General features: G+C 43.5%; 1 protein-coding gene across 4 annotated transcripts in view; it reads right to left on the reverse strand.

Moving 5' to 3' along the window:
* gpat4 (glycerol-3-phosphate acyltransferase 4) overlaps nucleotides 1-15,268 on the reverse strand; it is a 79,072-nt gene that overhangs the window by 36,260 nt on the left and 27,544 nt on the right. For all 4 annotated transcript variants that reach the window (XM_070866211.1, XM_070866212.1, XM_070866214.1 and 1 more), the window contains 3 exons: nucleotides 14,143-14,440; nucleotides 8,310-8,384; nucleotides 5,867-5,956 (listed from right to left, as the gene is read on the reverse strand). In XM_070866211.1, coding sequence (XP_070722312.1) covers nucleotides 5,867-5,956; nucleotides 8,310-8,384; nucleotides 14,143-14,440 — 463 coding nt within the window. The remainder of the gene's footprint in view (nucleotides 1-5,866; nucleotides 5,957-8,309; nucleotides 8,385-14,142; nucleotides 14,441-15,268) is intronic.

Below are 15,268 nucleotides of genomic sequence, written 5' to 3' on the forward strand. Positions count from 1 at the left end.
ATTCCAGTAAATTAGTTAAACATGATTTCCCCTTCATGAATCCATGCTGCGTCTGCTTGATTGCACTATTCCTATCTAGATGTCCCACTAGTTCTTCCTTAATGATAGCTTCAAGCATTTTCCCCACTACAGATGTTAAACTAACCGGCCTATAGTTACCTGCCTTCTGTCTGCCCCCTTTTTTTATTTAAAAACAGAGGCGTTACATTAGCTGCTTTCCAATCCGCTGGTACCTCCCCAGAGTCCAGAGAATTTTGGTAGATGATAACGAATGCATCTGCTATAACTTCCGCCATCTCTTTTAATACCCTGGGATGCATTTCATCAGGACCAGGGGACTTGTCTACCTCGAGTCCCATTAGCATGGACTGCTTCATTTCCTGAAGAGTTGCGAATGGAACTGCACACTGTGCAATCATCAGCGAACATCCCCACTTCTGACCTTATGATGGAGGGAAGGTCATTGATGAAGCAGCTGAAGATGGATGGGCATAGGACACTGCCCTGAGGGACTCCTGCAGCGATGTCCTGGGGCTGGGATGATTGACTTCCAACAACCACAACCATCTGTCTTTGTGCTAGGTATGACTCCAGGAGAGATTTCCCTCCAATTCCCATTGACTTCAACTTAAGACTTTTGTCCATGTTTGGACCAAGGCTGTAATGAGGTCTGGCGGAACCCAAACCGAGCATCAGTGCGGAAGTTACTAGTAAGTGCCGCTGATAGCACTGTCAACGACACCTTCCATCCCTTTGCTGATGATTGAGAATAGACTGATGGGGCGGTAATTGGCCAGATTGGATTTGTCCTGCTTTTTGTGGACAGGATATACCTGGGCAGTTTTCCATTGTCGGGGAGCTGCATGCCAATGTTGCAGCTGTACAGGAACAACTTGGCTAGAGGCGCGGCTACTTCTAGAGCACAAGTCTTCAGCACGACAGCCGGGATGATGCCGGGGCCCGTAGTCTTTTCTATATCCCGTGTGCTCAGCCGTTTCTTGCTATCACGTGGGTGAATTGAATTGACTGAAAACTGGCTTCTGTGATGGGGAGGGCCTCAGGAGGAGGCTGATATGGATCATCCACTCAGCGCTTTTGGCTGAAGATGGTTACAAACGCTTCAGCCTGGTCTTTTGCACTTGTGTGCTGGGCCCCACCATCATTGAGGATGGGGATATTCATGGAGCCTCCTCCTCCTCCTGTTAGTTATTTAATTGTCCATCACCATTCACAACTGGATGTGGCAGGACTGCAGAATTTTGATCTGATCCGTTGATTGTGGTATCGCTTAGCTCTGTTTATAGCACGCTGCTTCCTCTGTTTAGCATGCATGTAGTCCTGTGTTGCAGCTTCTCCAGGGTGGTACCTCATTTCTAGCAATGCCTGGTGCTGCTCCAGACATGCACCTCTGCACTCCTCATTGAACCAGGGTTGGCCCCCGGCTTCGTCGTAATGGGAGAGCGAGGGATATGCCAGGCCATGGGGTTACAGATGTGGTGGAATACAATTCTGCTGCTGCTGATGGCCCACAGCGCCTCATGGATGCCCAGTTTTGAGCTACTATATATTTTCTGAATCTATCCCATTTAGCACGGTGGTAGTGCCACACAACACGATGGATGATGTCTTCAATTGAAGATGGGACTTCGTCTGCACAAGGACTGTGCGGTGATAACTGCGATCAATGCTGTCATGGACAGATGCATCTACGATAGGTAGATTGGTGAGGACAAAGTCAAGTAGGTTTTTCCCCTCGTGTTGGTTCTCTCACCACCTGCTGCAGGCCCAGTCTGGCAGCTATGTCCTTCAGGACTCAGCTAGTTCGGGCAGTAGTAGTGCTACTGAGCCACTCTTGGTAATGGACATCGAAGTCCCCACCCAGAGTACATTCTGTGCCCTTGGTACCCTCAGTGCTTTTTCCAAGTGGTGTTCAACATGGAGGAGTACTGGTTCATTGATTGACAGAGGGTGGTAGGTGGTACTCAGCAGGAGTTGTCCTTGAACCTGAAGCCATGAGACCTCACGGGGTCCAGAGTCACTATTGAGGCCATTCCCTCCCATCTGTATACCTCGGGTGGGTCTGGCCGGTGGGACAGGACATATTATTAACCCTAAATAGTAACTGGGATAAAATTAGTGTGAAAGATACAGAGGTTGCAAAAATCCTAAAATGCATTCAGGAGAATTTTTTTAGCCAGTATGTACCAAGCCCAACAAGGAGGGGACAGTTCTGGACTTAGTTTTAGGGAATGAAGCTGGGCAGGTGGAAGGGCTATCAGTGGGAGAGAATTTTGGTGCTAGTGATCATAATTCAGTTAGATTTAGGGTAGTTATGGAAAAGGATAAAGACAAACCAGGAATAAAAGTTCTCAATTGGGGAAAAAGTCAATTTTGCTAAGCTAAGGTGATTTAGCCATAGCAGACTGGAATCAGCTTCTTGATGGTAAATCAGTGTCAGAGCAGTGGGAGGCATTCAAGGAGGAGATCCGAAGGGTTCAGAGCAAGTATGTTCCCTTAAAGAAAAAGGGTGGGACTAACAAATCTAGAGCCCCTTGGATGTCAAGGGACATACAGGGTAGAAGAAAGAAAACAAGGGACGCTTATCACAGATACTGAGGGCTCAATACTGCAGAAACTCTAGGGAGTATAGAAAGTGCAGGGGTACAATTTAAAAGGAAATTAGGAAAGCAAAGAGAGCATGAAAACATTTTGGCAAGTAAAATCAAGGAAAACCAAAGATGATTTATAAATACATTAAGAACAAGAGGATAACTAAAGAAAAAGTAGGGTCTATTAGAGACTATAAAGATAATGTGTGTGTGTGGAGGCGGAAGACGTGGGTATGGTTCTTCATGAATACTTTGCATCTGTTTTCATAAAAGAGAGAGGTGATGCAAACACTGCAATCAGGGAGGAGGAATGTGAAATATTAGATGAAATAAATATAGGAGAGGAAGTATTAAGGGGTTTCACAGCTTTGAAAGTGGATAAATCCCCAGGCCCAGATAAAAAGGTATCCCAGGCTGTTGAGAAGCAAAAGAGGAAATAGCCGAGGTTCTGACCATCATTTTCCAACCCTCTCTGGTTACAGGTGTTGTGCCGGAGGATTGGAGGACTACCAATGTGGTACCTTTGTTTAAAAAGGGAAAAAGGGATAGACTGAGTAATAACAAATCAGTCAGCCTAACCTCAGTGATGGGAACATTATTGGAAAAAATTCTGAGGAACAGGATAAATCTTCATTTAGAAAGATACGGATTAATCAAAAACATGGATTTGTTAAGGGAAGGTCATGTCTGACTAACTTGATTTTTTGAGGAGATAACAAGGAGGGTTGATGAGAGTATTTCATGTAGTTGATATGGATTTTAGCAAGGCTTTTTTGCTAAGGTCCCACATGGCAGACTGGTCATGAAAGTAAAAGCCCATGGGATCCAGGGCAAAGTGGCAAGTTGGATCCAAAATTGGCTCAGAGGCAGGAAGCAAAGATAATGGTTGATGGGTGTTTTTTTGACTGGAATGCTATTTCCAGTGGGGTTCCACAGGGCTCAGTACTAGGTCCCTTGCTTTTTTTGGCGTATATCAATGATTTAGACTTGAATGTAGAATGTGTGGTTGATAATGAATAAGAAAGCTGTAGACTGCAGGAAGATATGAACTGGTCAGGTAGGCAGAACAGTGACAAATGGAATTCAATCGGAGAAGTGTGTGAGGTCATGCATTTGGGGAGGGCTAACAATATACATTAAATGGTAGGACACTGAGAAGTGTCGAAGAACAAAGGGACCTTGGAGTGCATGTCCAGATTCCTGCAGTGAGCAGTCCAGGTAGATAAGGTGGTTAAGAAGGCATAAGGAATACTTGCCTTTATTAGCCGAGGCATAGAATACAAGAGCAAGGAGGTTATGCTTGAACTGTATAAAACACTAGTTAGGCCACAGCTAGAGTACTGCGTGCAGTCCTGGTCACCACATTAAAGGAAAGATGTGATTGCACTAGAGAGAGCATAGAGGAGATTTACAAGAAAGTTGCCTCGACTGAGGAATTTTAGCAGTGAGGAAAGATTGGAAAGGCTGGGTTTGTTTTCTTTGGAACAGAGGAGACTGAGGCTAGACCTTATTGAGATGTATAAAATTATGAAAGGCCTAGATAGAGTGAATAGGAAAGACCTATTTCCTTTAGCAGAGGGGCCAACAACCAGAGGGCATAGATTTAAAGTAATTGGTAGGAGGTTTAGAAGGGATTTGAGGGGAAATTTCTCCACCCAGAGGGTGGTGGGGGTCTGGAACTCACTGCCTGAAAGGGTGGTAGAGGCAGAAACCCTCATCACATATAAAAAGTACTTGGATGTGCACTTGAAGTGGCGTAACCTACAGGACTAGGACCAAGAGCTGGAAAGTGGGATTCGGCTGGATAGCTCTTTGTTGGACGGCACGACACGATGGGCTGAAATGGCCTCCTCAGTGTAAATATCTATGATTCCATGTTAGTGAGGAGGACTTTGCAGGGTCGACTGGGATGGGTGTGCCATCACATAAAGGCCAGACCAGGCAAGGATGGCAGATTTCCTTCCCCAAAAGTGAACTAGATGGGTTTTTACAACAACCCGTTGTTTCATGCCATGGTAGGATTTGAACTCTCATCTCCGTCTAGTCCCGTAAGTGGTGTGTGTGTGTGTAGGGGTGTGTGTTCCTTCAGTGTGCGCGTGCGCGCACACATCACAAACCAGATCTGTAAAACCAACTCTAATGGTAACTCCCAAACACGTGGCTAGATCCGCCAATTACATTTTAATATAATACTGAAAAGTAAATGGGAAATGTTGACATAGAATTCACAATGGTGAACTTTGACAGAAAAGCAAGACCAAGTTTCATGACAGGCAGTAACTAAATACAAACAGAGATACAGATACTAGTAAAGTTGCAGTCAGAATTCAGAAAAAGCTACACTGGTGAATTACAACTTATTCTGTCCGCACAAGTATGAGATTGTAACTTTGTGTTCTCTCTTCGAACTACACATAAGCTTGTAACATGACAAAGGAGGAGGTTAGAAAAAAATTATTTCCACATTGGTCATTAAAATATGGAAATCATCACTCAAAGTGGTAATTAAACTCGAGTTAATCATGACATTTAAGAGGTAATTGGTAAACACGTAAAAATATAATAATGGGTATGGGGAAAGAGCAAGCAAGTAGGATTAGAGGAGATAGCTCGACTATATCATCCAAAACACCCTGTTGCCCATATTTTAACCTGTTCACCCATCACCTCCGAGGTTGCTGACCCACATTGGCTTTCTGTCCACCAAGGCTTCAAATTTAAAATGATCATCCTGGTGTTCAAATCCCTCCATGGCCTTGCCTTCCCTATCTCTGTAACCTCTACCAGCCTCAGAGATGTCTGCACTCCTCCAATTCTGGCCTCTTACATATGCCCGGCTATAATCGCTCAACCGTTGGCAGCCATGCCTTCAGCTGCCTAGGTCCTAAGCTCTGTAATTCCCTCCCTGCTTCTCTCTCCTCTTTTAAAATGCTCTTTAAAAATTACCTCTTTGACCAAAACTTTGTCACCTGTTCTAATATCTCATGTGGCACGGTGTCCAATTTTGTCTGATAACGCTCCTGTGAAGCAGCTTGGGGTGTTTTACTATGTTAAAGGTGCAAGTTGTTGTTGTATATAGAGCTCGCACCAGCTCGATGGGTCAAATAGCCTCCTTCTGTGAAGTTTCTATGATACTATAAAACGTGTGATATTCCATCAAACTTTCCAACTTTTAGTCAGTCCCAAACACCTGATGACATGATCGACCACAAACAAGTTCTGGGATAAAGGCCAGCTATTCAGTGCGACATACCCACCTGTCATGGTAGTGAATAATAGCGGTCAGTGCTCGCACACAAATCCTGTAGCACATCAAATGCACATGCTTGCTGAGAAAGTCCTTCAACCTAGGCAAAGGGAGAAGGAACACTGCAAAACTTTAGTGAAGGAAAAGATTAACAGAAGCCAGTAGACAGAAGCTGCATAATGCAGACTTAAACTGTTCAAACTTTTACTGCGGAACTGCACTGTCTATCCAATAAGCCACAAGATTCCAAATTCAATTCCTAGTGTGTGCTGTGTCACTTGAGTTTTGATCAGCTAGGCCATTACATGGAATACACAGCACAGAAACAGGCCACTCGGCCCAACCAGTCTATGGCGGCGTTTATGCTCCACTTCGAGCCTCCTTCCATCCTTCCTTATCTAACTCTGTCAGCATAACCCTCTATTCCCTTCTCCCTCATATGCTTATCTAACCTTTCCTTAAATGTATCTACGCTAGTCACCTCAACTATTCCCTGTGGTAGCAAGTTCCACATTCTCACCACTCTGTGTGTAAAGAAGTTTCTTCTAAATTCCCTATTTGATTTCTTGGTAACTATCTTATATTGAGTGCCTCTAGTTTTGTTTTTTCCCCACAAGTGGAAACACTCTGTCTACTCTGTCAAAACCGTTCATAATTTTGATACATTAGGCTTCACTTTTCCCAGCCTGTTCATTCTTTCCTGATAGGTATGATCTCGCATTTTTGGTATCATCCTTGTAAATCTTTTTAGCATCCTCTCCAGTGCCTTTTTTATAAAATGGCAACCAGAACTGTATTCAGTACTCCAAGTGTGATCTAACCAAGGTTCAATAACAGTTTACATAACTTCTCTACTTTTCAATTCTATCCCTCTAGAAATAAACTTGAGTTCTTAGTTTGCTTTATGCAAGTAGCCTTACATGTGTTGCTACTTTTAGTGATTTGAGTATCCGTACTCTTAGATCTCTGAGTATATATGCCCATTCCACAAGTTTATTTATGTCTTCTTATAATTTGTTGGGAGTCCTTCTTAATATTGGTGTCATCCACAATTTTTGCAATTGTGTTTTTGATTCCAAGGTCTAAATCATTAATATAAATTGTGAACAACAGTGGTCCCAGCATTGATCCCTGTCAGACCCCATTTCCAACCTTCTTTCTGCTTTCTATCTTGCAGCCATCTAGCTATCCATTCTGCTACTTGACCCTTGACGCCACGTGCTCTGACCTTATTCATTAGTTTACTTATGTGGCACCTTATTGAAGGCCTTTTGAAAATCAAGATAAGTTACATCTATTGCATTACCCGCACCAAATCTGTCTGTTACCTCTTCAAAGAATTCAATGAGGTTGGTCAAGCAAGAATTTTCCTTTGGAAATCCATGCTGACCATTCATTATTATATTTTTATTTTCTAGGTGTTTTTCTATTTTGTCCTTTAGTAGGGATTACATTACTTTTCCTACCACTGATGTTAAGCTGACTGGTCATTGGTTCCATGGACATGTTCTATCTCCCTTCTTAAATATTATAATTAGTCTCACTGTCCCTTAGCGAGAGAAGGTTAAAAAATCAGCCAGAGTTCCTATTGAAAAGTGCACCAGTGAATGCTGGATGCAAAAAAGAAAAAGAAAAAGAAAAAGCAAAGTGTCGATTAAGACTCCAAACTGCAATTTCACCATTCCCATTCAGGATAACCTTATTGTCTGTCATGGTCTTCACCAAACAGGACTTTCTTACAAGTTTTAAATGCAAACACCCACCCTCAAATGCCAAATGGATTGAACATCTCCATGAAATGAGTGAGTGATTGGGTAGCACCTTATGCAGCAACCTCTGACTGGATCTAGACATTCTGGAAGGATCAACTTTCTCTGAGTAACTACAAAGATTGCAGTTAGAAAGTAAAATATAAGGAGCAGAAATAAGAAAACTTCAATCCACCTAAGTTTAGGCCCAAACCAAATCCTTTAGACTTTTAATTATAACAGGACTGAGCAGGAATGGTTCTCAGATTTCAGCTGACGTACTTCTTGGGTACAAGTGTCCTCGGTGCCACAGTCCAAGGAGAGGAAAATCAGTCAGGGTTCCTTCTCCTGATCACAATCCAGTAAAATCCACTCTGTTGGAAAGTGCATGCATGAGCAATAGATGAGGACCTGATTGAATGAAGTCGTGATGCCCTCTATGTGAACATTAAACAAGGACAGGGTCAGGCTGAGGCTCAATATCCTCTACTAATGAAAACTTTTCCAACCCTCACTACCTAAGCTCGTGTGTGAAGAGTGGCCATTTTGGCAAGGTACCGGAGCTCTGGAATTGGACCACAACATAGGTCAACATCTTCAGTGAGGAAGAAGCAATAGAAAATTGCAACAAAAATAAATTTGCTATCATATGTGTGAACAGACTTATAACAGCCCTGTTCTGGTGATAGGAGAGACAACACTCACCAGCCATTTGGTAAATATCCCACAATGCTTGTTCCAATCACCAACAAGCTAATGCCAGTTATTGCCAGGGTAACCCTATTAAAAAACAAGAATGTTACACAATTAGGTTTTAATGCCAGTTACAAACATACACAAAAATAATTTTGTATGCAGCCCCCATTTAAATACTTAGGAGTCTTGCAGTCAGGAAATCATCTAAGTAGGAAACCACTGCCTTCAAACCTTTCTACCCTCCCCAAAAGGAGACAAAAATGAGACACTCATTCCCTTCAGTTTCTAAGTTATAGCTCCTGTTGCAGTCAGTAGTTACTTTGAAGACACATGGACCTTCATGAAGGGTCTAAATGAGGCAATGAGTTGACTGTTTTCCTGTATAAAGTCTGTGCTCATCAAGATGAAAAATGTTAGTAACGAGGAATGAAAGATTTTCCATTTCAGGCACAAACTGCCAGCGTCAAGCACTCCAGGGTCAGGTACATGATAGTTACATGGATTGTAAAGTTTCCTCTAAATTGCCACAATCCAATGTCAGCAACACATCCCCTTACTGCTCCACTTGGCATTCCACATTAGTTACACTGTAGCCTTTGCTAGTAGCATTGCCAATTTAAAATTCAGTCAGTGCCAAATTAGGACATGCTAATCCTGTAGTTTCTCTATTTTGGCCCCAGCTAGAGTAGTGTGTCCAATTCTGGGCACACTTTAGGAAGGACATGGAGGCTTTGGAGAGGTTATTGAAGAAATTTACTAGAATGGTGCCAGGAATAAGGAGATAAGGGGTTATGGAGAACGGGCGGGGAAGTGGAGCCGAGTCCATGATCAGATCAGCCATGATCTTACTGAATGGCGGAGCAGGCTCGAGGGGACGTATGGCCTACTCCTGTTCCTATTTCTTATGTTCTTATAAGAGTACAGAGAAGGACAAGAGGATATTTGATAGAGGTGTTTAAAATCATGAAGGATTTTGATAGAGTAAATAAAGAGAAACTGTTTCCAATGGCTGAAGAGTCAATAGCCAGAGGGCACAGATTTATGATTGGCAAAAGAAGCAGAGGCGACAAAAGGGAAAACTCTTTTACGCAGCGAGTGGTTAGGATTTGAATGCACTACCTGCTAGGGTGATGGAAACGGATTCAATAGTAGCCTTGAAAAAAAGAGGACTGGATAAATACTTGAAGAAAAAAAAATGCAGAGATATGGGGAAAGAGCGGGGGAATGGGACTAACGGGAAAGAGTCGGTGCCGAGTGGCCTCCTTCTGTGCTTTTAAAAAAATTCATTTATGGAAAGTGAGCGTTGCTGGCAAGGCCAGCATCTATTGTTTATCCTTAATTTCCCTCGAGTAGGGGGTGGTGAGCCGCCTCCTTGAGTACAGCAGAGTGGCTTGCTAGGCCATTTCGGAAGGCAATTAAGAGTCAACCACATTGCTGTGGATCTGGAGTCACATATAGGCCAGACCGGGTAAGGACAGCAGATTTCCTTCCCTAAAGAATATTAGTGAACCAGTTGGGTTTTTACGACAATCCTTTAGTTTCATGGTCACCATGACTGATACTAGCTTTTAATTCCATACAATTGTATGATTCTATTTTTGTGGGGTGGGGAGTTGTATACTGCTTACAATTAATGCCATTTAGAACCAAAAGTGGTTTCTCCTGATGGTTCAGTTCATAGTGGCAAGGCAGTCTGTAATTGAGCTATACAGACCTCAGGCTGTTGCAGTGACCAAAGATCAGGCTGCAATTATCTAACAGCTTGCTGACACTCATTGTCTAGGCCCACATATGAAGAATGGTCACATGGTGATTTACCAGTGAGCTGTCACCGCTTGTGAAACGGTGTCCCATTAAAGCATCAGTACCTTAGAAGGAGGGAAGAAAACAGAGACAGAGGGAAAAAAATGAAAGAAACTGAAGACAATGAAAAAAATTAAAGACAGAAGAATGCAAAATGTAAAGAAATGGAAGAGAGTTTTGGAGAGGCACGAGAGAATCAGCTAACTGTTTCACTCACTGCTCGCCACAGAAATTCATCTTGAACATTGGCTCCTGACCATGAACCCAGTAAAGTTGTTTGACAGGTCACAGGAACAATTAAAACATTCCAGAATATTTTACTCATCTGAATTCCTATGTGTCATTTTAGCAGAGCTTTTAAGATTAATTAACCACTTAAATCAGCTCACAGAACAACTTATATTTACATAGCGTCTTTAACATGATAAGTCCCAAGATGCTTCACAGGAGTATTATCAACAAAAAGAAAATCGGACATCAAGCCACATAAGGAGATGTTAGGGCAGGTGACCAAAAGCTTGGTCGAAGAGGGAGGTTTTAAGGAGCGTCTCAAAGGAGGAAAGAAAAGTGGAGAGATGGAGAGATTTGGAAGGGAATTCCAGAGCTTAGGACCTAGGCAGCTGAAGGCACGACCACCAATGGTGGAGCGATTAAAATCAGGGATGTTCAAAAGGCCAGAATAGGCGTGGCGCAGAGGTCTAGGTCTAGAACATGTAATCAGTCACTATAATTGATGACTAGTTAACTCTCAGAGTTTAAATCTCACTGTGATGGACAGTCTCACAACAAATCTGCTATTTTCTCAAGTCTACGATCGTAAGCAAATGAAAACCCTGGGAATGCTGCAGTCTGAAATAAAACCAGAAAATCCTGGAGATACAAAGGTCCACATCACCCGAGAAAGAATGAGGGGTTGCCACCATAGGAAAGCAGCTGATGGCAGATGGGACAGGGTGGATAGAAGCAGGTTGTTCCCTGTAGTTGAGGGTCTAGAATGAGGGGCTATTGATACAAAATAAAATGCGAGAGACTTAGAACCAAAGGCAGAAGAAACTTCTTTACTCGGTGAGCTATGAGGCTGTGGAATTCACTTCCACGGTTAGTGGTTGAGGTAGAAACGATGTCATCATTGAAGATTAGATTGGGTAAATGGATGAAGGATGAAGGGTTGAAGGGCTGTGGAAACACTAAAATCACTCCCTTTAAATCACTATTTTGTGGTGCGCACCCCTAAGCTCCGCTTTAAATCCTCCGTGTTTTCTCTCTATAAATTCCTGCTGTAATTCCTCCCTATTTTGAAGTGCACATCCCTCATCCCCTTTAAATCCTTATTTAAAGTCCGCTTACACAAGTGACTGCACCAAACACAAAGGAATATCTAGTGGAGACGTGAAACATTTCGAACAGTTGTTACAACACTTTGCACAGTCTGAGGCTGAACCAGACCTCTCACATCCTCGCCGTCTCATCAGACCCCGAGCTGAGCTTCCAACCCCATATCCTCACCATCACAAAGAATGCCTCCTTCCAGCTCTGTAACATTGCCCATCTCTGCCCCGCCTCCGTCCATCCTCTGCTGAAAGTCTCATCCATACTTCCGTCACCTCTAGACTAGACGAGGCCAATGTTCTCCTGCATAAATTTGAGCTTATAAAAAATTCTGCTGCCCGTATCCTAACTCGCACTGTCCTGCTCAGCCATACATAGACATATAATATATATTTATATATTAAAAATTGTATGACTGCATGCACTTCCTCTCTTTAAAAACTCTGCATGCACTTCCTCTCTTAAAAACTTCTTTCCTGTTGTCACATTTTTTAGTTACACTTTTGTGGCAACTTTTCCCACTTCTCGTTCCCATTTCCCATTCAATGCTGCGGTCAATCCTCATACCAGTGGTGGCAATGTAGCAGCTCTGTCTCCACCATCACCTGTGGCACTGTAAAGCTGGATTTCCTAATCCCACTGCTCACTTTCTCCTTCAAACAGAAAAGTGCTGGACACAAAATGCTGTGCTCTGCTTCATTACTGGTAAATGTTACTTTTTACAATTAGATGGGAATGTGAATGTGCTCCAACTCAAGTTCATGCTTTCACACTAGTTGATTAAGGCCTCCACCATCACCTTCATTCTCTGCTGAAACAGTGGGTGGCAAGACTGCTTTTTCCTATTTAGAACAAACGTCAAATCTAACCCAGGCATAGGCTATAATGGTCTTTTCTCACTGAATGTCAATCCACCTTCAAGAAAAGTTTAGGCAGCATTTTAAACATCATATTTCTCAATGTTCACCCCACATCGCTGGGATATTATTGCATGGCCACTGGCAGACATTATTCATTTGTGAGGCTTATCAATAACCACTTGCATTTTTGCAAAGCTTCTCACATGCAGGAAGACACCTCGAAGCACTTTCCAATAAGGGATACAATGGTCACCAAGCGTGGAGAAAGAGAAATGGAACAGAGCGGACAAAATTTGGATTAGTGGGCTGTTCCATCATGGAGTGCACCACAGCCAGACCTGTTGTCCAATCGCACATTTCCCAGCAGAGATCATTAAGTAGCTGTGTTTCTCTCCTCCCTATACTAGGGACATTTTTATTTTAATTTGTTCCCGGATGTGGCCATCGCTGGCAAGCCAGTATTTATTGCCCGTCCCTAATTGCCCGAGAAGGTGGTGGTGAGCCGCCTTCTTGAACCGCTGCAGTCCGTGTGGGAAGGTGTTCCCACAATGCTGTTAGGGAGGGAGTTCCAGGATTTTGACCCAGCGACTACAAAGGAACGGCCGATATATTTCCAAGTCAGGATGGTGTGTAACTTGGAGGGGAACTTGCAGGTGATGGTGCTCCCATGCGCCTGCCACGCTTGTCCTTCTAGGTGGTAGAGGTCGCGGGTTTGGGAGGTGCTGTCGAAGAAGCCATGGTGAGTTGCTGCAGTGCATCTTGTAGATAGTACACACTGCAGCAACGGTGCGCTGGAGGGAGTGAATGTTGAAGGTGATGGATGGGGTGCCAATCAAGTGGGCTGCTTTGTCCTGGATGGTGTAGACTTTCTTGAGTGTAGTTTGAGCTTCACTCATCCAAGCAAGTGGAGAGTATTCCATCACACTCCTGACTTGTGCCTTGTAAATGGTGGAAAGACTTTGGGGAGTCAGGAGATGAGTCACTCGTCGCAGAATACCCAGCCTCTGATGTGCTCTTATTGCCACAGCATTTATGTGGCTGGTCCAGTTAAGTTTCTGGTCAATGGTGACCCCCAAGATGTTGATGGTGGGGGATTCGGCGATGGTAATGCCGTTGAACAAGAGAAGATGGTTAAACTCTCGCTTATTGGAGATGGTCATTGCCTGGCACTTGTGTGGCACAAATGTTTTTTGCCACTTATCAGCCCAAGCCTGAATGTCGTCCAGGTCTTGTTGCATGCAGGCACGGACTGCTTCATTTTCTGAGGAGTTGCGAATGGAACTGAACACTGTGCAGTCATCAGTGAACATCCCCACTTCTGACCTTATGATGGAGGGAAGGTCACTGATGAAGCAGCTGGGGTGGGATGAGTGACCTCCAACAACCACAACCATCTTCCTTTGTGCTAGGTATGACTCCAGCCAGTGGAGGATTTTCCCCTGGTTCCAACTGACTTTAATTTTACTACAGCTCCTTGATGCCACTCAGTCAAATGCTGCCTTGATGTCAAGGGCAGTCCCTCTCACCTCACCTCTGGAATTCAGCTGTTTTGTTCATGTTTGGACCAAGGCTGGTGCCGAGTGGTCCTGGCAGAATCCAAACTGAGCATCTGAACACTGTTTCCAATTGAAATGTCCCAATTAGACAATATTAATGTAGTACCCAGTATTTAGTACAAAACTACCCATAAATATTGGGAGAAGGAATTCAAAGAATCTGCAAGAGATTGTGTCATTTTATACTCGGTGCAGGTTTCCAAATGTCAAGAGCAGCAGACTGTGGAGAAGAGACCTGACACTGCATCAGCAAGTGTCCCCTCATCAGACTGGATGTGACGAATTTGTGCTTACCTCAATGGGAGTAGAAAGCAGTACCGCACAAAGACACCCAACCCCCAGAGGACAGTCAGGCGAAGGCTGATATACTGAAAATTATTATTTGTTCTGGTCATCAAATTCCAAGACTCCAACTCCTCTGCAGAAAATCGTTTTGTTACTTCATCGTCCACAATGGTCTCGACACCCTTTTTGCAGAAATAGAAGATATCAGACATTTCAAACTCTCGACTGTCCAGGGCTCTGTTGCTTCCGCTCCGCCGCATCTGCTTTATCTCCTCCTCCAGAGACGTGGGCTCCTTCACTATAATACCTAGAGAGGAGACACAAACATTGTACACTTCATCCATTGTCGCCTCGGCATCGCTGGTGGGAAACTGCTTAAAATAGGAGAGAGAGAGCCCGGCACATAATCCACCTGTTCACCTGGCTCTTAATGTACTTGCAACTGGTTACGCTGAAGGCTGATAAACATAAATATAGTGAGTTTCTTCACAATTTGTTGTCTCTTCTAAAGATTTTTACTTTACTAGGATTACAGAGGGATAGATCTTTGCCCATGTACCTGTTCTTCATATGAGAGCATAGACCATGAGTGTGGACTACATCAAAGTCAAGACTGATCCTGACTTCACCAGATGTCAACATGAATGAACTAGCTATAATTTCACCTTCACAGATGCGGAGGCCATCTGGAGCATCACAAATGCTGTCTGGTTGAGATTAGCTAACTCTGCACAGATCAGGAAGGGAAGGGAGCGACAGATCTTGCGGACTGCTGGGCTTACTGCTACCTGATCGTCAGGGAACCTTCAAACCAAGTTGTACTCGTGACAAGCATAAACACCAGCACAAAACAGTTGGGCCGAATGGCCTGTTTCTGTGCGGTATATTCGATATAATTCTATGCATTGAACATTGATTATTGACGACTTTCTTTCTTGCAAATGTTTCTTTCAAGTTGCAAAAAGAGACAATTTTACACTAAGGATTTTGAAGTGGTCATCATTTACTCTCTTGTCAAAGCTGCAAATTTAGCTCCTGACACACAAGATTAAACGAATCAGGCGAACTACCATGCTCAGAATGTAACCTTACCTTGGTGCAACACCTCATCTATCAGTATCTGTTAAGGGAGATA

This window comes from Pristiophorus japonicus, chromosome 22, assembly GCF_044704955.1.
Source record: "Pristiophorus japonicus isolate sPriJap1 chromosome 22, sPriJap1.hap1, whole genome shotgun sequence".
Classification (NCBI taxonomy): domain Eukaryota; kingdom Metazoa; phylum Chordata; class Chondrichthyes; family Pristiophoridae; genus Pristiophorus; species Pristiophorus japonicus.